Source organism: Dendrobates tinctorius, unplaced genomic scaffold (assembly GCF_039654945.1).
Source record: "Dendrobates tinctorius isolate UK_male_01 unplaced genomic scaffold, ASM3965494v1 ptg000026l, whole genome shotgun sequence".
Taxonomy (NCBI): domain Eukaryota; kingdom Metazoa; phylum Chordata; class Amphibia; order Anura; family Dendrobatidae; genus Dendrobates; species Dendrobates tinctorius.
The window spans coordinates 2,318,148-2,341,672 of record NW_027361694.1 but is presented as its reverse complement, the minus strand read 5'-3'; the positions used below and the strand labels follow the sequence as shown (position 1 = coordinate 2,341,672).

The 23,525-nt window shown below is 44.7% G+C and overlaps 1 protein-coding gene across 1 annotated transcript; it reads right to left on the bottom strand.

Annotated features, from left to right (window-relative positions):
- Positions 1–1,843: 1,843 nt before the first annotated feature.
- On the bottom strand, positions 1,844–16,740 carry ARGLU1 (arginine and glutamate rich 1). The gene is made up of 4 exons (XM_073569475.1): positions 16,230–16,740; positions 6,528–6,753; positions 3,024–3,107; positions 1,844–2,662 (listed from the first exon to the last, which is right to left on the bottom strand). Exons 1-4 carry the CDS (start codon positions 16,550–16,552, stop codon positions 2,498–2,500), a joined length of 798 nt encoding a protein of 265 aa, XP_073425576.1. The 5' UTR covers positions 16,553–16,740; the 3' UTR covers positions 1,844–2,497.
- Between the last annotated feature and the right edge of the window lie 6,785 nt (positions 16,741–23,525).

Below are 23,525 nucleotides of genomic sequence, written 5' to 3'. Positions count from 1 at the left end.
AAGCTACAAAAATCTATATAAGGGATACCAGGCTCCCATTAATCAGGGAAAAACAAAGATGGAACTAAGTAAAGAGAACTTAAACATGGTGTAAATTAAATGAATAAGGAAAAAAATAATCAATTTAGAACCATTTTTTACTGAAAGAAAATTACAAAGACAATGATGAATTGGGGCATCAACTTATTTATAAACTAGAGACAGACCTTTCTGTAAATCCGGTCTATAAAGAAATCCTGACTAAAGGCAGACAACTGTCTGCAAAAACAGCAATCATGGGATAAAAGATGGCTTTCCAATCGCTGGGGATCTGAGAACTGATTCTCTTTAAAGATGTGTGTGAATGAAGCGGTAGTCAATCATGTGTACCCTTCAGTGATCAGAAAGTTATCTTCTATCCCTTGGAAAAGGAATGACTTTCAGGCTTGAGAGTATCCCTTTAAGTCTATGATTAGCATCAAAACCAAGACTTTATAAATAGTAAAGTCAAAACAGATGTATGGTGGAGCCTCCAGCTGTCAATTCATTTATTGCCCCGAGGCTCAATTAGAAATTGAGTTTTGCAAAGTTTGATATCTTGATGTCCTGTCCTTACAATTGTTCATTAATATCAGATTAGTGTGTGTGTTGTGTGTGTGGGGGGGCGGGGTCAGACACCCAAATGATCAGCTGTCTGTACACTTGTACATTTGGCTGCTATGTCAGCTCAGAGCTAGAACACCACAGCTCCCTGCAGTGATTATAGTGCGAGGCCTTAGGTACTTCATTTTGGCCCCCATTAACTTTAATAGGAGCAGATCTGCAGTACCCTAAAACAGCCACTATACAGCATGCTGAATTATTGGCTACCGGTTCTGCACACTGTACATTCTCCTGCACTGGGAACTGCAAACAGTTAGTGCAATAAGGACAGGTTATCAATATTCCAGTTTTTTGCAACCCCTTAAAGCCTTTATAAGTATTAGAATCGCAGCCTGTAGTTCATTAGTATTGGTATTTTAGAGATGCAAATTTAGCAAAGGGCAATCTTTTGCATCAGACCGGTGCCCTATAGGTGCATGGTATTTTTTCAACTTATACAGTGCTTTATAACCATCTGTCCCCATTGGGGCTCCCAATGTAAATTACCTATGTCTTTGGAGTGTGGGAGGAAACCCACGCAAACATGAAAACATACAAACTCCTTGCAGATGTTGTGCTTGGTGGGATTTAAACCCAGGACCCCAGCGCAGCAAGGCTGCAGTGTTAGCCACCGTGTAGATTAAATCCTACCTATATAATTCGGCATACAGCAAACACATACAAATGGAGTAGCAGGAAATTGTACATCAAGTGAACATTTTTAGCTGTAACATTATCTAAAAGAAAGACTTTCCTCACAAAAATGGTGTAGGGTTTGTCCTTTATTGCAAACTAATGCCCATGTACTTTGCAGGTTTCCAGGGAAAGAACACTAAAAGTAAATCCTTTCTGCAAAAAAAAAAAAAAAAAAAATCTAATTGTTGAACATTTGCATTCAGGGGCTTGTCGCATTATAGCTTCTCCAATGTCTGCTCTTCAACATTTGGTAGGATGAGAAATACGGTTTCTATTGAAGATGAATTTCCTTGATTGCTACCGCATGCATTTTTATGTTATAATTAGAAAGTGTTGTTAGGTATTCAGGCATTTATCGGAGGCAGTTAAGCCAACCAGCTGTTAAAACATGATACAGCATCTGTAATATGGTACTCAGACAGCACAAACGGAGAAAAATCTCAAGCCTCACTACAAAAATACAGCGGCCAAAGATTTCAGATGAACCAACTAAAATCCCCTTTAAACAGTCACAACATAGATGATATACATGAGGCAGTTAAGACTTTATTCAGCAAACGGACGTATTTACACTGTGGAAAAGCTGATGGGGTTGCATCAATGTAGTTAAAAACAATGGTGTACTGACAATACTGAACTAGGTAACCTTTAAGAGGAATTGGTTTACTATCTGTATCCTTACCTGTACCGGGACATCAAGTGCAAGTGGAACAGCGTCATAGGGGACACTGGTTTTACAATACCGTACAAAGTACCAACAATACTGGGGCAATTCACGGATGCGAACAGTCAATGTTTGGTAAAAGACCGGACCCAACAACCTTTTTTCTGTGAAAAATATAGAACTCGGGGGCGGGGTGGAGAGGGGGGTTAAATCCTTACCAGATCATGGAAAGCAGATTAAAGGGAAACCTAGTCCATCTCTACATGGTCAGAAAAATTATGAAACATTATGTAAAACTAAAAATCTGATAAGGATTTAACTCAAGTCGAATTGTCATCCCTTTGTAGAAAATAAAAATGAAACATACAATATGGAATTGAGAGCACAGCCCCTTTGAGAAATGATATTTCATATTCCAGACTTTAAAAAAAAAAAGAAAAAAAAAAAAAAGACACTTCAACATGAAGCTACCATACATAGTCTTAGTTTGGTTAGGACAACGTTCATATGCCAAGATCATTCTGTGCTTTTTAACGAGAAAGATAATTTCGGCCTTGACTTTCCCTTGCCCAGTATCATTTTTTGCTCTTCCTTTTGCTGCCGCTGTCTCTCTTGTTCGAGTTTCATCCTTTCCTCATGTATTTTCCTTTGTTCTTCAACAATTTTCAATTGCTCCTCAGCCTGAAGTTACAGAAAAAAAAAAGTTCATTAATAACCTATGGATCTGCAGAGTACAGCACTCAGCTATTTTAGGCACAATGAGTGGAGTGAAGGCCGAGCATGCTCATCTAGCTCCATTCGGGACAGGGCTTTAGAGTGCCATTCTCAGGAGATGGGATTACTGGAGGTCTCAAATAATCCCTTATATTATGGATACAGGGACAACCTGTTTATGGGAATAACCAAAAAAATAAAAAAAAAAAATAAAAGTATACCAGGCACAATTTGGAAAAGTGATAAAAGGCCAGACTTTTACTGAAATGATTTAGCAGGGATTGTCCAGCAGTGGACAACCCCTTTAAATGTCAGGCTTATTTCTTACCAATTTAGCTTGTGCGTCAGCAATTTTACGGTTATTCTCTTCAAGTATTCGCTCCAGTTCCTCACGTTTTTCCCTTTCTTCTTCCTATATGGAGGATACAAAGAAATGTTAGAATGTTGCAGGAGTCAAGCACATGTCTTATTCTAATTTGCCTCATCTCCATCGGGACTTAAGGGGCAGCACTACAGCCACCATGTTTTCCATTACAACATCAAACAGTGCAGTCACTACACACATTTTCTAGCGCTAGGTTCAGCTCAACCCTCCCAATCCAGACAATCAAATAAACCCTCCCTAACCTGTCCTAGCAATTAAATGGTATCTTTATTATAGCCAGACATATCAACAAGGACAACTACAAAACTGGGTAATGTACATGAAATTATAAAGGAAAACGGAAATATAAAGATAAAGGGAATAGTGGTTCTCACCAATAACGTATACCTACGGATTCTTTACCTATACTCCTTTAATCAGCATTAAAAGTTGAATATTTACTGTCTTGTCCAGTGTCCTGCAGCGTGTGCTCCTCAGCTGCCATACGCGCCAGCTTCCTCTTTAAAATGATTTGTACTGTTAGCTTGGCAACACCTGCCATCAGCAGCTCAACCAATTTTAAGAAACATACAAGGAAGGCTGAGCTGAGGAATGCAGATGTTTATTGTAAGAGGGAACAAAAATATGTAATTCATCATTCCTAAGGCAAACAATTCAGAACAAACATACAGTTTATAGTTAGTCAAATACAATCCGCTGCCGAGGATCTGGGGAAAGTGTCAAATGCAGAGCGGTGCCAGTTTAAAGGTGCAATCCATCTAAGGTCCAATAACAAAAAAAAAAAAAATTTTTAGTGGCTTCTTTCACAGTTAATGCATAGACTTCCATTGTGAATATGTCTGCACATTTTCAAGAATGCAACAGAAAGAAAATAGCTAATATTTCCATTTCCACAGCAGAAATGCACCTTTAAATTAGATATCAAACGTGTGGATATGAGACATCGTGTGTAAATGCACACAGACTTGAGAACAGTACGCAAAATGGAAATATTCAGAAAAATTAAAAATACTAAAGGCGTACCAAATAAGAAAAAAAATAACAGGTTATAGGAAATTAGGACAAGTAACAGGCTACTGCCTACTGTTTTTAGGGCTGCAGAGGTCGTAGTCATGGCATGATATGTCCTGTCCTTAACACAGAAGGGACCTAGTGGGAGAAGATATTCATTTTTTTTTTTCAACTTTCAGTCACCATGAACTTTCACTCCCACGAACAGTAGCATGGCTTGAGACTGACTAAAATGACCACAAGTGAGAAATACGGTCCAAGCCAACATTTGCGTTCTGTGATCAATTTGGGCCACATCTGTGACATCAGTGCCATATCAATGCCCCTCAGACAGTGGTCCAGGGAGATAATGGCCACACTGCTAATTTCACTTTATAGTAAGGCACTCTGAAATATGTAAGGGCTGGACGTAAGACCTGGCAAAGCTCAGAGCCCTTTGGGACACCCTACACCTGGCTATGTATAACCAACCGATCAAAGCTGTCATGTCACCAACGGACTTCTTATGAAGTAGAAGTATTGATTAAAGGAAGTACAAAGAGAACATGTTGGCAGTGTTGTGCCTTCCTTCACACTGTCCTATGTCTTTGTAAGCTTTATAAAGAAGTTATCAAGGCTTTCACATTAAAGGGATTATGCCACCAGGTTTTTGCCACCTAATCTGAGATCAGCATGATGTAGGGCATAGACCCAGATTCTAGCGATTCCTCCCTTACTGGGCTACTTGTAGTATTGAAACAAAACGAAAACCCACTGTTTTATCAATAGATGACTAGAGGACTAGTAAAACTGCTGCCAGGTAGTCCTCCATAGTCATGCGCGCTATATAATCCCACCAATTGGCAGCTGTGTACTCTGTACATAGACAGGAAGTTGCCAATGTATGGTGGGATAGAGATATACTGAAGCTCAACATTCAGAGAAAGGCTAGCTCTGCAGCAGATAAAATGCCAAGTCTGTGGAATCAGGGTCTCTGCCCTTACATTTTACTGCTCAGATGGGATAGTAAAAACCTGCTGACAGTTTCCCGTTAAAGTATGACAGGAGACTTTCATGCAGAGGGAGAAAATATACAGATCTTCTGTTACAAGTCAGATTCAAAGGGGTTTCCCAAAACTAACTAAATCCAGGGGTTTCCAAAACTAACTAAATCCAACCTTATCCATGAAAAAATTAAGCACTTTTGCTATTCACTTGCTGTCCAGAGGTGACGCCATTTAGCTTATCTTAACAATGGCAATGTGATTCTGCTCCTAAAACCAAGCAGTACCTCTGTTAGATATAAGATGTGTTTTTTCATTGGAAAAGCTGCTAGGTGCTGGTAGGAGTGGACAAGATTGGAAACAATGATCGCGCTAGGAAAAGCTGGACCTCCAGAACTAGGCATGTAGGGAAAGCTAGCAAAAGATGGACCGCCAGAACTAGGCATGTAGGGAAAGCTAGCAAAGGCTGGACCGCGAGAACTAGGCATGCAGGGAGAGCTAGCAAGGGCTGGAAGGCCAGAACTGGGCATGGGAGATGGAAATTAAAGTGGTCGGATACAGCGAGTGGACAAAAAGCTGGTAAGGCGGCAAGATATTAGGCATTGGGATACCATCAAGATCGCAAATAAAAGCTTATTGGAATTAACATTGGATAACCCCTTTAATTAATCCGTCTAAATGGTGCATAAAAAAAAATAAAAAATAAAAATAAATGTATAAATGCGTTTTTGCACTGTGAAGTGAACTATAAAGTTTACTTTTCTGAAATCAGGCTCCAATGCACAGAAAACAATAGCATTCAGTAGCCCATTACTGCCTCATAAATACATTGTCTAATGCCGATCCACCTGTTGAAAAGCGACAGATTGAAACTTATATGAAGGCAGCTTGATTCCTTCAAGGAAGTCTATGAGGAGGAAAGGATGGTATGACTAGTTACTCAACGTGTATTAGTGACGATCTGGACAGATAGGAAGAAAACAATGGTTATTTTGGGGGCAAGTAAGCTCAGTAAAAAGGTTAGTGCTTAAGCAAATGAAAACGTCACCACCCTTGATGCAGGAGAAAGATGTACATAAGTGGGCAAATATCAGCCCTTTTTTAGTTTTTGACCTGCTCAACGGCACCTTAGCTGTCAATCGCTAGTTTTTTTTTTATTGAAAAGTGGAGGATTAAATGTATAAAAGACTACAGCCATGGCAAAAGTTTCATGTACATCGCCAACAACTTTCAAAAAAAGCCGAATGGCACCTTTGAGGAACCAAAGCAATTGGTTAACATACTGCAGAGTCCTCTCTATGCCAAAAGGTAAAAACAGAACAGTTTAGATGCTCAGAGACATCCAAGTAATGGACCAAGAATGCAGAAACAACAACTATGTACTACAATAAAATAAGAAAGTGAGAAAGTTTTGCCATGGACTGTCACTACTTTCCAAACGACCGAGCGTTACCTCTCTGGCTTTTTGTGCAGCAAGCTCGGCCTGCCTCTGTCGCTCGAGTTCTTCGAGCAACTGCTTTTCCATGATGCGTTTAGCTTCCTCGACCCGTCGAAGAACCTCACGTTCAATTTCATCTTTCCTTTTCTCTAATTCTTCCTCCACACGCTTGGCAACCAACTCTTCCACCCGTCGGGCTGTTTCCTCCTCTATAAGTTTTTCTTCAATTTCTTGCTGCCTACTGGAATAGCAGTTAAAAGCCATGTTATTTTAATAATCTCATACTCAATGTATAAAATCATTCGCACATTGTAGTCTTAATTGTAGTGGTGTGAAGAAGTGTTTGGCCCCTTCCTGATTTCTTATTCTTTTGCATGGTTGTTGTCACACTTAAATGTTTCAGATTAAACAAACTAAAATATTAGACAAAGATAACACAAGTAAAAACAAAATGCAGTTTTTAAATGAAGGCCTTTATTAAGGGAAAAAAATCCAATCCTACAGGGCACTGTATGAAGAAGTGATTCCCCCTCCCTTAAAACCCAAATTAACTGTAGTTCATCTCATCTTTGGGAAGCGGAGTTCAATTTCCCTACCCACACCCAGGCCTGATTATTGCCACACCTTTTCTCAATCAAGAATTCACTTAAATAAGACGTGCCTGACAAAGTGAAATAGACCAGAAGATCATCAAAAGCTAGAAATTCTGGAATAAATGAGAAACAAAGTAATTGAGATCTATCAGTCTGGAAAAGGTTATAAAGCCATTTCTAAAGCGTTGGTACTCCAGTGAACCAGAGTGAAAGCCATTATCCACAAATGGTGAAAGCATTGAATAGTGAACCTTCCCAGGAGTGGCCGGCTAACCAAAATTACCCCAAGAGCACACTCAACCAAGAGATCACAAAAAAACCCCACAACAACATCCAAAGAACTGCAGGCCTCACTTGCCTCAGTTAAGGTCAGTGTTGTTCATGACTCCACCATAATAGAGACTGGACACAAATGGCCTGAATGGCCGAGTTCCAAGAGGAAAACTACTGCAGAGCAGTAAGAACAAAGGCTTGTCTCAGTTTTACCAGAAAACATCTTGATGTTACCCAAGACTTTTGGGAGAATACTCTGTAGACTGAAGAGAAAAAATTTTTACTTTCTGGACAGTGTATGTCCCATTACATTCAGAAAAGGAACATTATACCAACAGTAAGGCTAAGTTCACACGTACCGGAACTCTCGCGGAAATTACCGCGAGAATTCCGGAATTCCATTCCGTGGGAAAATCGCATTTTAAATTCCCGCGGAAAAACTAGCATTTTGCAAGCGTATTTAGCTTGCAAAATGCTAGCGTTTTCCAAGCGATCTGTAGCATCGCTTGGAGAACTGATTGACAGGATGGTCACACTCGTCAAACATAGTGTTTGACGAGTGTGACCAACTTTTTACTACTGAGGCCGCCTATGCAGCATCAGTAGTAAAAGATAAAATGCAAAAAAATAAAAAATGGTGTTATTCTTACCTTCCGACGTCCCACGCAGCCGTTCCCAGTAATCCTTTGCGAAAATGCCCGCGATGACGTCCGTTCTCGCGGTAATTCGCGATGACGTCGCGCAAATGACGGCGAGACTTCGCGATCCCGCGAGAACGGATGCCATCGCGGGCATTTTCGCAAAGGATTACTGGGAACGAGAGAGTGGAGAGAGGCGGGAAGGCTGCGCGGGACGTCGGAAGGTGAGAATAACAATATTTTTTATTTTAAATTCTATTTTTTACAGGGATATGGTACCCAAAGCCCGGAGGACAGTCTCCTCCGGATCGTGGGTACCATCCGCAAATGTTCTGCTTACTTTTCGCATGGTGTGCACAGCCACATGCGGGAAGTAAGCGGAACAATGCATTCCTATGGGTGCGGGATCGCTGCGATTCCGCAAAATTAATGAGCATGCTGCGGTTTTTACCGCGAAGCGATTCCGCCGCTGTAAAAACCGCAGCATTAGCACAGCATTGCGGAATCCCATAGGAATGCATGGGATGCTTGTTTTTCGCGTTTTCGCGGCAAAACCGCCGCAAAAAAAATGCCACGTGTGAACTCAGCCTAAAATATGGTGGTGGTAGTGTGATGGTCTGAGGAGGTTTTGCAGATCTAGGACCTGGAAGACTTGCTATGGTAAATGGAACCATGAATTCTGCTGTCTACCAAAAAATCCAAAATGGAAACGTCCAACCATCTGTTTGTGACCTCAAGCTGAAGTGCACTTAGGTTATGCAGCAGGAGAATAATCCAAAACACCAGCAAGTCCACTTCTGAATGGCTTAAGAAAATCAAAAGCCTTTGGAGTGGCCTAGTCAAAGTCCAGACCCGAGATGCTGCGGCAGGACCTTAAAAAGGCAGTTCATGCTCAGAAACTCTCCAATGTGGATGAATTACAACAATTCTGCAAATTCAAGTGGGCCAAAATTCCTTCAGAGCGTTGTAAAAGACTCATCGCTAGTTATCGCAAACACTTGATTGCAGTTGAGGCCAAACAAAGTTTTTAGGTTTAAAGGGCAATCCCTTTTTCACACAGGGCCCTGTAGGTTTGGATTTCTTTTCCCCTTAATAAAGGCCTTTACCGAAAAAAATGCATTTTATGCTATCTTCGTCTAATATTTAAAGTTGTTTGGTGATCTGAAACATTTGTGTGTGACAAACATGCAAGAGTGTTATGAACGGGTCGCCGAGGAGGAAATAAAAAACACCACAAGCTAAGTCTCAGAAAACCAGAGGTTGGTAACTATGAAGACTGCAGACTCCTGATCCTAACACGCAACTAGCAGCAGTCGTGGAGCGTTCCTACGGTGGTCCTAGACGCCTCGTCACAACCGGAGAACTAAATAAGCCTAAAGCAGGAAAAGAGGAAAACTAACTGCCCCAGAGCAGACCCTAAAGGAAAGACAGCCCCCCACATGTATTGACGGTGAAACAAGATGAAAACAAACAAAGGCAGGAAAATAGGCTGAGCAAACGATGGGGCCAAACTAACTAGAAAGAACAGGAAAGGAAAGACACTGTCTGCAATCTGCCTAAAACCCTACAAAAATGTCCAACACAACTGATAGCAAAATTAACCCTGAAGTCACTAGACTTCTCCCACTATATCAGCACTCTGAAATATTCTGAGACAGAGCAAAAAGAGGCCAATCTAATAAGGGACAAAAAAAAAAGGCAATTTGGCAAATACAGATAAATAAGAGTGGAAATTCAGCACAACCCAGCCGGGCTGGCCACACAAAAAAACTGAAATGACCAACAATAGCAAGTATGAACATTAGCAAAATCAAACTTAACTTGAGAAGACTGGAACAGAGCTGAGTCAAAGACGTGAGAAGCAGACTGAATCACCAGCACTAGGATAGGGCGTCGGCTGTCTTATATCCAGTCTGATACTCCAGAGATCCAATCGTTATCTTCCTCACCAGGTGGCAGATCACTACCAATTAAACCGACCTCACTACCTCCTGTCACCACCAGAGGGAGAACGGAAGGGGAACTCTCAACTGGTGGAGCAGAAAATGAGCTCATAACACAAGAGCATAGTAAATCAGGAAGGGGGCAAACACTTTCATACCACTGTTTATACATTTAAAAATAAACAATTGTAAATGTTGTGCTCCTCCATTACTCAGACACACTCCACAGCAGAAACTAGAAGGATCAAGTAAAGTGGACAATCCACTTCCTCCTGCCATTTCTTCTGGAGCACATATTTAATAAGCTGCCAGAATTATGGCAAAATTTGCACCAAAAATGGTCTTACATTTGTTGAGTTTTTACAAGTTTTTTCAAAATGTGTGGCAAGGGATGCGGCCTATCAAAAAAGGTACATGATCTAAAATGCGATCCCTTGCATCAAACGCACCCAAGTAAGCTTATAGCAGGTGTGTGTGTAATGTGAGCAGCATAAAGTGAATGTTTTATCAGCAGATTTTCACTACTGGCCTAGCCACAGTGAGCCTCCTAGGCCTGCTGCTCTGTGCAACTGCAACCCCAGCACTCATCATCAGCTTCCACTCCATGCACAGTGCACACAGAAAGTTGCCAATCAGTGGTTTGGGCAGGGTTTTACACAGAACAGCTTTTGCGTTTTCAGGTTTTCTGCCCCCATCTTCCCAATGCCACAGTTTTTTTTTATTTTTCTGTCCACAAAGACATATGAGGGCTTGTTTTTTGCAGGACAAGTTGCACTTTTGATTGACACTAGTGATGAGCGAGCATGCTCGTGTCCTAATAAGAGTATTTTTGTCGTGCTCGAAAAATATGCTTGAGATGCCGCGGCTGTATGTCTTGTGGCTATTCGACAGCTGCAACACATGCACGGACTGCTTAACAAACAGGCAATCCCTGCATGTGTTGTGCTGTCGAACAGCCAAGAGATATGCAACCGCAGCAATTACAGCATAATTTTATTTTACTCCACATCCTGCAGGATCCACTTTGTATTACATCTGGTCTTCCCCAAACAGTAGCGCCCAAGACTCAGTATTTTATACCAGACTGTTAATAATAAAAAGGAACTCAATATAGAGAAGTACAGCACTCCAGAATATGGCGGGTGCTCACATTGGGTCCAACCACGTCATAAATGCAGAAATATATGCACTACAAAAGCCAAGAAACTCTGGAATTTTGTTTAGTACAATGCAGAAAATCCGATGCTGTGCATATATGGCACCATTCTTGTAGCAACGTAGTCGCATTACCATTGCGCTTTCTGCTAATTGCAACGCCTCTCACTCCAGCCACTTTGTGCATGTTTGCGAAAGGTCTGATCGACCGAGACATCACAATTATATACACAGCGCTGGATGTCCTGGATAGTACTAAAGAAAATTCAAAACTTTCTTATTATGGAGTGCCAGATTCCATTCTGCAAATAAGTAAGACTCTAAAGGGAACCTGTCAGCAGGATTGTGCACAGTAAGGCCTGTTTCACACTTCCGTTTTTGACCATCAGTCAAAATCAGCCGTTTTTGCAAAAAACGGATCCGCCATTTTTTTGGCGGATCCGGTTTTTTCCCCCATTGATTTGCATTACCGGCGGATCTTGACAGATGGCCATCCGTTGGATCCGGTTTTTTGCGGATCCGTCAATTTTTTTGCGTCCGTCGAGATGCCTGGACGGACCATGTAACTTTTTTGGCTGCAAGATCCGCATTTTTATAGAGCGCATGCCCGGAGGAATGAAGTCAGGCGGAAATTTAACCCTGAACTCATTTCTGGCGGACAGAAAAAATTCTCTCTCGGGCAGCGGTTCCTTTAAAATTCTTCATTTGTCGGATCCGTCAAAAAAACGGTTCGGTGGCATCCGTTCACTTAGCAACGGATCTGCTTTCCGCCATTTTGGCGGATTTTAACTGACACAAAAAAACAGAAGTGTAAAACAGGCCTTACCTACTGGTTAAAATGATACCTTGGGTGACAAAATCCGTCTTGTGATTGTTGTTGAATGTTTATTTTCAGTTTTGAGTTAACCCCTTAATGTCCAATGACGGACACAGTCCGTCATCAGACATCTCCCCTGCTTTGATGAGGGCTCCGGCGGTGAGCCCGCATCAAAGCCGGGACATGTCAGCTGTTATGAACAGCTGACATGTGCCCGCAATAGGTGCGAGCGGAATCGCCGTCCGCCCGCGCCTATTAACTAGTTAAATGCCGCTGTCAAAGCTGACAGCGTGCATTTAAATAGCATTTCCGGCCGCCGGGCCGGAAATGACGTCACCGCCGACCCCCGTCACGTGATCGGGGGTCGGCGTCATGTTGCCTGGACAACCAGAGGTCTCTATGAGACCTCTATGGTTGTTCCAGGCATATGGCTTTCAGCGCCACCCGGTGGTCGGCGCTGAAAGCACAGCAGTAAATCTGCTACATATGGGCGATCTGCTCATCGCCCATATGCAGCAGAGCCGATCGGGTTGCACATGCTTCTAGCCTCCTATGGAGGCTATTGAAGCATGCCAAAAGTAAGAAAAAAAAAAATGTTTAAAAATAAAAAAAAATTAAAAAAACCTAAAAGTTCAAATCACCCCCCTTTCGCCCCAATCAAAATAAAACAGTAAAAAAAAAATCCCACATACACATTAGGTATCGCCGCGTTCAGAATCGCCAGAACAATAAAAAAAAAAGCATTAACCCGATCGCTAAACGGCGTAGCGAGAAAAAAATTTAAAACGCCAGAATTACGTTTTTTTGGTCACCAAGACATTGCATTAAAATGCAATAACGGGCGATCAAAAGAACGTATCTGCACAAAAGTGGTATCATTAAAAACGTCAGTCCGGCACGGAAAAAATAAGCCCTCACCCGACCCCAGATCATGAAAAATGGAGACGCTACTACGGGTCTCGGAAAATTGCGCAAATTTTTTTTTTTTTAGCAAACTTTGGAATTTTTTTTCACCACTTAGATAAAAGAGGACATAGACATGTTTGGTGTCTATGAACTCGTAATGACCTGGAGAATCATAATGGCAGGTGAGATTTAGCATCTAGTGAACCTAACAAAAAAGCCAAGCAAAAAACAAGTGTGGGATTGCACTTTTTTTGCAATTTCACCGCACTTGGAATTTTTTTCCCGTTTTCGAGTACACGATATGGTAAAACCAATGATATCATTTAAAAGTACAACTCGTCCCGCAAAAAATAAGCCCTCACATGGCCATATAAACGGAAAAATAAAAAAGTTATGGCTCTGGAAAGAAGGGGAGGGAAAAATGAAAATGTAAAACCAAAAATACCCCTGGTCATTAAGGGGATAATGATAACAAACTGGAGCAAGTTCAGAAAAGAGCGACCAGAATGGTGACCGGTCTGCAAACCCTGTCTTATGAGGAAAGGTTGCAGGATTTGGGAATGTTTAGTTTGCAAAAGAGAAGACTGAGAGGAGACTTAATAGCTGTCTACAAATATCTAAAGGGCTGTCACATTGTAGAAGGATCAACTTTATTCTCATTTGCACAAGGAAAGACTAGAAGCAATGGGATGAAACTGAATGGGAGGAGACACAGATTAGATATTAGAAAAAACTTTTTGACAGTTAGAGTGATCAATGAGTGGAAGAGGCTGCCACGAGAAGTGGTGAGTTCTCCTTCAATGGAAGTCTTCAAACAGAGGCTGGACAGACATCTGACTGGGATGATTTAGCGAATCCTGCTTTGAGCAGGGGGTTGGACCAGATGGCCCAGGAGGTCCCTTCCAACTCTACGATTCTATGATTCTATGCTCGCGCTGCAGGGCAGACCTGGGTGGGGGTCTTCTTGTGTTCCGCTGATTAGATAGTCATAATGACAGGTCACTGATCTGCCCCCTAGTTTGCATAATGAATATCTGTACATACTGAGAAAAAACCCTTCTGCAGGCCTCTGCCAGCCGTGGCACCTGCACTGCAGCATAATCGCGTGTCTGTTAATAAATGGGCTTGATGTTATCCTGAGGAGTAAAGAAAAATTCAATTTTAAAATGGCGCCCACCAGACCCGCTCAGTAGCAGCTATCGGTGTATATAAAGGAGACCCGATAGCTGCTATTGCGCAGGCGGTGCCATCTTGCTAGAGAAAAAAATTTCCTCCAAGATGGCACCGCCTGCGCAATAGCAGCTATCAGATCACCTCTATATACACCACAGCTGGCAGCAGCCTGCAGAAGGGTTTTATTTTCCAGTATGTACATATATTCATTATGTAAACTAGGGGGCAGGTCAGTGATCTGTCAGCAGTCTGTAGCTATTCATAAGAATAGCTAGAAGCATATGTCAGTGAGACCTGGTCGGCAGGCACATAGCGGGGCCGGTATAGCAGGGCAGTAACGCCCAGTCGGCAGGCACATAGCGGGGCCGGTATAGCAGGGCAGTAACGCCCAGTCGGCAGGCACATAGCGGGGCCGGTATAGCAGGGCAGTAACGCCCAGTCGGCAGGCACATAGCGGGGCCGGTATAGCAGGGCAGTAACGCCCAGTCGGCAGGCACATAGCGGGGCCGGTATAGCAGGGCAGTAACGCCCAGTCGGCAGGCACATAGCCGGGCCGGTATAGCAGGGCAGTAACGCCCAGTCGGCAGGCACATAGCCGGGCCGGTATAGCAGGGCAGTAACGCCCAGTCGGCAGGCACATAGCCGGGCCGGTATAGCAGGGCAGTAACGCCCAGTCGGCAGGCACATAGCCGGGCCGGTATAGCAGGGCAGTAACGCCCAGTCGGCAGGCACATCGCCGGGCCGGTATAGCAGGGCAGTAACGCCCAGTCGGCAGGCACATCGCCGGGCCGGTATAGCAGGGCAGTAACGCCCAGTCGGCAGGCACATCGCCGGGCCGGTATAGCAGGGCAGTAACGCCCAGTCGGCAGGCACATCGCCGGGCCGGTATAGCAGGGCAGTAACGCCCAGTCGGCAGGCACATCGCCGGGCCGGTATAGCAGGGCAGTAACGCCCAGTCGGCAGGCACATCGCCGGGCCGGTATAGCAGGGCAGTAAGGACGGTCAGCAGAGCCATACATTGGTCAGGCCTGGTTGGCAGGCACATAGTGGCGCTAGTAGAGACATATTGGCGAGGCCCAGTTGGCAGGCACATAGTAGGGCTGGTATAGCAGGGTAGTATGGCCCAGTCAGCTGGCACATAGGGCAGTAAGGACGGTCAGCAGAGCCATACATTGGTCAGGCCTGGTTGGCAGGCACATAGCGGTGCTGGTAGAGACATATTGGTGAGGCCCAGTCGGCATGCACATAGTAGGGCTGGTATAGCAGGGTAGTAACGCCCAGTCGGCAGGCACATCGCCGGGCCGGTATAGCAGGGCAGTAACGCCCAGTCGGCAGGCACATAGCGGGGCCGGTATAGCAGGGCAGTAACGCCCAGTCGGCAGGCACATAGCGGGGCCGGTATAGCAGGGCAGTAACGCCCAGTCGGCAGGCACATAGCGGGGCCGGTATAGCAGGGCAGTAACGCCAATCGGCAAGCACATCGCCGGGCCGGTATAGCAGGGCAGTAACGCCAATCGGCAAGCACATCGCCGGGCCGGTATAGCAGGGCAGTAACGCCCAGTCGGCAGAGCCATATGTCGGGCAGGCCCAGTTGGCAGGCACATAGTGGCGCTAGTAGAGACATTGGTGAGGCCCAGTCGGCAGGCACATAGTAGGGCTGGTATAGCAGGGTAGTATGGCCCAGTCAGCTGGCACATAGGGCAGTAAGGACGGTCAGCAGAGCCATACATTGGTCATGCCTGGTTGGCAGGCACATAGCGGTGCTGGTAGAGACATGGGTGAGGCCCAGTCGGTAGGAACATAGCAGGGCCGGCATAACAGGGGCAGTAAGGCTCGGTTCGCATTGACATGGGTGAGGCCCGGTCAGCAGGCACATCGCGGGCCGGTATATATAGCAGGACAGTATGGCTCGGGTTGCATTGACATATGGGTGAGGCCCGGTCGGCAGGCACATAGAGGGCCGGTACAGCAGGGCAGTAAGGCCCGGTCAGCAGAGCCATACATCGGTGAGGCCCAGTCGGCAGGCACATCACGGGGCCGGCATAACAGGGGCAGTAAGGCTCGGTTCGCATTGACATATGGGTGAGGCCCGGTCGGCAGAGACGTATGTCGGTCGGCAGGCACATAGCGGGGCCGGTACAGCAGGGCAGTAAGGCCCGGTCGGCAGGCACATCGCGGGCCGGACGCCCAGAGTCTCCCTCACACCCCGCTGCACTCACATCCGCCGCTGCCGCTCGTACTCGATCTTCTTCTCCTCATCCTCCCGCTTCTGCTTCTCGTCCAGGCTGCTCCTCTTGCTTACCGTGCGCCCGAAGATATCGATGCGGTCAGGCGGAGACGCTGGTCTCTCCCGCTCCCTGCGAGCCACAGTGTTAGAGCGGGACCGGGACCTGGACTCCCGCCTTCGGTTTCTCTTGCCCTCCCGGGACTTGGAGCGCTTCCTTACTCGCTCCTTCTCCCGGGAGCGGCTGCGTTTCTTGTTGTGCTTGCCGCTCTTAGCATGCTTAGAACGGGATGAGCTTCGACTACGTGACCGCCCCATATCTCCGCGCACCGGCAGCTGAGCGATTATGCAACCAGAGGCCTGGACACACAGAAATGGCCGAGGACAAGATGGCGGCCGATCCGACCCTGCGCCACTGTACTGGCTACAACGTATGGGCTCCTAGGAGGTCACATGACCGAACCGGAAAGGGAGGGGCTTGCATCTAATGCAACTGTATGGAAGGGCGAGACGTGGACCGGAAGAGGAAGCTGCTGCGGCTAACCCCGAGAGAATCATGCGGTGACAGGACAGACTATGTGGACTGGCGTTTCTCCCGGCGGCCATACACGTGCTCCGACTGTATGGGGAGCCTGGAGTTCCTCGCTGTAGTCCATGCAGTGTATTCCGGAGCAGAGAGACATGCAGGAATGCTGTCACTATGGGAGGCTGTGATGGAGGGGCTCTCCTGTGTCAGGGCTGCAGTGGGTTACTGCTGGGGGCGGACAGCTCATGGCCGGTTATGCCCAGGATAAGGCTGTGTGCACAGTAGGGTGACCGCAAAAAGTCGATGTCGGGATTTTGTCCGTCTGGACCCCAGAAAGCGATTCCCCTTTCCAGATATTGAGATAGCCAAAATTTGAGCTCGATCAAACGACGTTAACCCGTGCCGCTCGTCGCTCAAAGTTTGAAAAAATCCAAATTGAGGTATTTTAAGATTTAGGTATTTTGCATAGTCTGTTAGACTATAAAGAATGTGACAACAACATTGCAGAAATAGCCCTGACCAAATATTCGAACCATTTGTGGTATTTGAATGCAGAGTTGGTGGGATTATCGTTTTTTGATCCCACCATTACAGACAATGAAAAGTTGTTAATGGCTAATAAATTGCTCAGTAGCACAGATGAACCATCAGAGCACGCTAGGGTTGTAAATTCAAAAGTTAGGAAAGAAAAATTAAAAGAGGTAGGAAGTAACCGACTTTAACGACCTTCTGACAAAAGATGAAGAACAAAAGCAATATGTCCTGCAAGTTGTAAGCAAATGCCGAGCATTATATTCTGACGTTTCAAAAACTACTTTAACAAAAGGTCTAGAATAGATTAGATAACTATGTAAAATTATCAACTCATGTAGGTTAGCGTGCTCTGATGGTTCATCTGTGCTACTGAGCAATTTATTAGCCATTAACAACTTTTCATTGTCTGTAATGGTGGGATCAAAAAACGACAATCCCACCAACTCTGCATTCAAATACCACAAATGGTTCGAAAATTTGGTCAGGGCTATTTCTGCAATGTTGTTGTCACATTCTTTATAGTCTAACGGACTATGCAAAATACCTAAATCTTAAAATACCTCAATTTGGATTTTTTCAAACTTTGAGCGACGAGCGGCACGGGTTAACGTCGTTTGATCGAGCTCAAATTTTGGCTCTCTCAATATCTGGAAAGGGGAATCGTTTTGTGGGGTCCAGACGAACAAGATTGACATTTTTTCCCCCCCATATGAGATCCGGTCACCCTAGTGCACACACTGCGGATTTTGTATCTGTGGATTAGGCTGTGGTTTGCCCCTGCGGTTTATCACCTCTACAATGGAGCCAGGTGTGAAACCGCTGCAGATTCCGCACAAAGAAGTGACATGCTGCGGTTTTGAAACGGCAGCAAATCTGCACTGCGGTTTTTGTTTTTCATAGGGTATAATGGTACTGTACACCGCAGCAAAAACTGCTGCGGATCTGCAGCAGAACCCACAGCGTGTGCACACAGCCTAATCAGCCCAGGCAGGATTGCTTCCCTGTGACTGCCGGCCGGCTGTGCCGCAGCTGCTCCATGCACTCACTACACTCCATGTCTTCTCAGTAGCCGCAGTTAGTGAGGAAATGTCATTGTTGCTTCCCCAGAACTTGCAGCAGACTGTTTCTGCCTCTCGCTCATTCCCATCCTTTCTCTATAGAATATTATCAGCACCAACTACCATTTCCTTTATTAGTAATGGGAAAATCTGATTTCGCTGAAGACAAGTTTTTTTCTGCGTGCATTGAGAAGAAGCAAATTGCTCTGGAGAGATCTTACTTTAATTATCTTCATGTGTACTATAGATTTATGAAATAAAAATTTAAATCATGGTTACTCTTTAACCCCTTCCTAACATGCACATTATATGTACAGCGTCGCGGGATCTGCGTTCTCGCAAACCGTCATACGTATACTCAGTATATGAGAGCTGTCACCCTGCAGCAATGCCGATGATCGGTGCTACCACCGATCGCAGACGTTTAACGCCTCTGATGCTGCTGTCAATAGTGACATCAACGAGCATCACAGAGGCAGTGCTTTCCCTGTGTGCTTCCATAAGCATGATGCGATCGCGTTGTGCTGATGGTCACCGGACCGCAAGATGGCTGCAGCGTCCTTCAGAGAAGGTGGCCTGTGAGCTCCTGCTCAGAACAGGTGATGATGCCTCCTCTCCGCCTGTCAGATGCACTGATGCTCTACAGTGCAGAAGCATTGCAGAGTATCCGATCAGTAATGCCCCACAGTGGGACAATGTAAAAAATAAAAAAAATCATGTAAAAAAAAAAAAGTACACATTTGTTATCACCGCATCCACAACTACCCGATCTATAAAACTGAAAACTGCCCTAGCTAACCCCATCAGTGAACACCATTAAAAAAGAAAAATGAAGCGAAAAAAAAAACTATCTTACCACCGAACAAAAAGTGTAATTAAACAATCAAAAGACGAGTGTAAATAAAAATGGTACCGCTGAAAACGTCATCTTGTCCTGCAAAAAACAAGCCGCTATACAGCTCAATCAGCGGTAACAAAGTTATAGCTCTCAGAATAAGGCGATGCAAAAATAATTATTTTTTCTATAAAAGTTTTTATTGTGTAAAAGTGCCAAAACATTAAAAAATTGTATAAATGTGTCACTGTAATCGAATTGACCTGAAGAATAAGGCTGTGTTCACACACAGCCTTTTTTTTAGCGGTTTTTACTGCGGTTTTCACTGTAAAACCGCTAAAAATAAGCTTCCCAGTCATTTGTATGCATTTTGCACTTTTTGTGCACATTGATGCGTTTTTTACCGCGAAAAAAACGCATCGCGGTAAAAAACGCAGCATGCACATTAATTTTGCGGATTTTTCAGCGGTTTAGGCTTCTTCCATGCGGTTTGAAACCGCTGCGGAAAAAAACATCAAAACCGCGCAAAAACCACCGCGGAAAAATAGGTGCGTTTTCTGGGAAGGGATACAGGTTTTTGAGCAGAAATTTTCTGCAACGTGTGCACTTAGCCTAAAGCTGCCTCATCAATTTTACCACAGGAGGAATGGCATAAAAAAAAACCCTGAATTGCTGGCCTTTGTTCATACTGCCTCCCATAAATCCGAATAAGAAGAAATAAAAAAAATGTCATGTGCCAATAAAATCGTCAACTCATCCAGCAAAAAGGAAACCCTCACATGACCTTGTTGGCCCAAATATGGAAAAATTATAGCTGTTTAAATATGGGGATGCAAAAACTAGTTAAACTAGTTTTTGCAATAGAAAGCATCTTTTAGTGTGTGACAGCAGCCAAGCATAAAAGCCCGATATAAATCTGTAATCACACCGACCTGAAAAATAAAGTTGGCTAATCACTTATACCGAACAACAAACGGTGTAAAAATAAATAGAACCAATTCTTCACCTGCTGTTTGTTCATTCTGCCTCCCAAAGATCACAATATGGCTTGGAACATTTATCCTGAGCTCTACGCTTAGCATTTTTGTGTTAATCTCTGAAATACTTGATTCAGATGGAACCCCCAATGGAAGATCCCCTATAATAAAACAGATGGAAGCACCGTGGACGCCAAAGGACCTGTGATCTGGTGGTGTCGGTCTTTTTAGGCATGCATAGAAGAAGAAGGGCATCAGTGAACAGAGGCCAGACGGAGTCCAGAGTAACTGCTGCTTTATAGCGAATGGATCCCTCGGGGGTTTCATCTGTCCCGTCACGCCGATATTTAGATGTAAACCCCAAAGTAAGTGCTCAGCGTAGAGCGCCTGATATCTGGGATCCCAAATGTTATTTGAAATGTTCCCAATAAAAGCTTGAACTCAATCCACAAAAAAGCATGTCCCCAGTCAGGAATGTCATCTGTTAACAAATATAGAGGGCTTCCACGTTACTGGTAGTACAAAAGATCTGGAAAAGCAAAATGGCTCCTCGTCCCCCCCAAAAGAAATTCAACAAATTCTGCGTTCCCAAATCCAAATGTCCCCTCCCTTTTATGCCCCAGCGTGTCCAAACCACATTTGGTGTCCACATGTTTGTCATTTCTTTAGCGATGAGAGCCTGTCTAATTTACGGGAGCATGTCTCCAGAAGCATGAGCTGGTCACTACAACGTACTGGGCACTACAACATATTGGTCACTACAATGGCAGTAGAAAAGTAAAAAAACAGAAACCCATCACCACTTCTGTATTTTAGTCCCACTCCTGGTTTAAGCTTAAAAATACTGATGTGAAATATTGACCAAATACTTATAGTGTAAACACAGCCTTAGGGAAATTGAAAAGTCGGAGGTTTGGCTTTCCAACTTCTAAGCACTGATATGGAGAGCGTCAGCTGTAACCACATCCTGCATATCTGCAGGTTAATAGTGTTTTGCTCACAAAAGGCTCTCTTTAAGGCTGAGTTCACACGTTGTGGTTTTTTTCGCAGCGGTTTTAAACACGCGATTTTGCCGCGAAAACGCGAAAAATAAGCATCCCATGCACTCCTATGGGGTTCCGCAATGCTGTGCTAAAGCTGTGTTTTTTTGCGGCGGAATCACTTCGCGGTACAAAGCGCAGCATGCTCATTCATTTAGCGGAATCACGGCGATCCCGCACCCATAGGGTTGCATTGTTCCGCTTCCCGCATGTGGCTGTCCATACCATGCGAAAAGTAAGCAGAACATTTGCGGATGGTACCCACGATCCGGAGGAGGGGAGACTCTCCTCCGGGCTGTAGATACCATATCCCTGTAAAAAATAGAATTAAAATAAAAAATATTGTTATTCTCACTTTCCGGCGTCCCACGCAGCCTTCCCGCCTCTCTCCACGCTCCCGGTCCCAGTAATCCTGTGCGAGAATGACCGCGATGACGTCAAGATCTCGCGGGAGAGCATAGGCACCCTCATTAGTAAAAAGTTGGTCACACTTGTCAAACACTGTTTGACGAGTGTGACCAACCTGTCAATCAGTTCTCCAAGCGATGCTCCAGATCGCTTGGAAAACGCTAGCATTCTGCAAGCTAATTATGCTCGCAAATCGTTAGTTTTTCCGCAGGAAAATCACGGGAATTTAAAATGCGATTTTCTCGCGGAAAGGAATTCCGGAATTCTCGCAGTAATTTCCGCGAGAGTTCCGCTACGTGTGAACGTAGCCCATTGGCGCTACATAAGCGGGTAAAATAAATAAAAATAAATTGTGTCATCTGCATCATTTATCAGGATGCTGACCAGAAGAGGCCTAAGCTGCCATTCCACAATTTCCATATAAGTACTTTCTGCTATTGCTGCAACCACTAGATGTGTAATAAACTTTCTGCAAATGTCCATTAAGAATGTGCAGTGATTTGATACTACTTATTCACGGGGATTCTCTTCACCAGCTCCTCAGAACTCTCCAGGAAAGAGTGCACGCCAGGGTACCTCAGGGTACATCCACAAGTTTAGAGTTTATGAAGGGACGTGCACCCGGATTGAACCCCCTGAATGCCCCATGTCCTGGGAGTAAAGGCCCCGTTACACGTATCAATGTCCCAGCGATCCCACCAACGATCCGACGTGGATGGGATCGCTGGGACATAGCTGATCGCTGGTGAGCTGTCACATAGACCCACCAGTGATCAGGACCAGCGAGCAAGCTGGTTTCCAATGTAAACAGCGGGTAACTAAGAGCCACGCGGCTCTTAGATACCCGCTGTTTACATTGGAAACCAGCTTCGCTGATCATTGGTTTCTCGCTGTCATACGCAGCGATGCGTGTTGGCCAGCGGGAGACCAACGATCAAAAAACAGCCCAGGACGTTCGAGCGTGATCAGCGATACCCGGCAGGGGGGCCGGTCGCTGATACATGTCACACACAGCGATATCTGTTATGAGCTCATTTTCTCCTTCACCTTTGATGTCTGATGAACTCCCTCTGCTGGTGAAAGGAGGTAGTGAAATTGATTTGGATGGGAAAAACCTGTCATCTGAACAGGTGGAGTGTGATTGGACATCCGGAATCTCTGAGTGGATATAAGGCCGCCGACGCCCTGCTGGGTTGCTGGTGATCCTCTCTGCTCTGAGCTCTGGCCTCCAGTTTAGTCCTGTCTACTAGAGCTAAGTTTTTGCTCTGCTATTGTTCCTTGAGATTTTGTCTGGTTTACTTAGTGTTTGTGTTTAGCCAGCCCTGGTTGGGACTGGCTGAACTCCATTTTTGTCTCTGATCAGTTGATCTCTTTGCTCTGTTTTCAGAATATACCTGAGTGCTGATATAGTGATTTTGAAGTCTAGTGACTTCAGGGCTTTTTCTATCAGACGTGTTGGACATTATTTTTTGGCAGGGTTTTTGCGTGATTGCAGACAGTTGCTTTTCTTTCCTGTCCTATCTAGTTAGTGAGGGCCCCATCGTTTGCTCAGCCTGTCTTTCTGTCTGTGTTTGTGTTTTCATCTGTTTTCCCCGTCAATACATGTTGGGGGCTGTCTATTGCTTTGGGGACTGCTCTGGGGCAGTTTAGATTTCCCCTTTCTTTCTTTAGGTTTATTTAGTTCTCTGGCTGTGAACGAGGTGTCTAGGACCACCGTAGGAACACCCCACGGCTACTGTTAGTTGTTGTGAATAGGATCAGGGGTCTGCAATCCGCTAGCTACCAACCTCTCCGGTTTTCTGGACTTAGCTTGTATTTTTGTTTTTTCCTCTGTTGACTCATTCATAACAGATATTGCTGGCAAGATCGCTGTGGCGTCACAAAATCAGCGATCTCACTGGTGATCTCGCTGT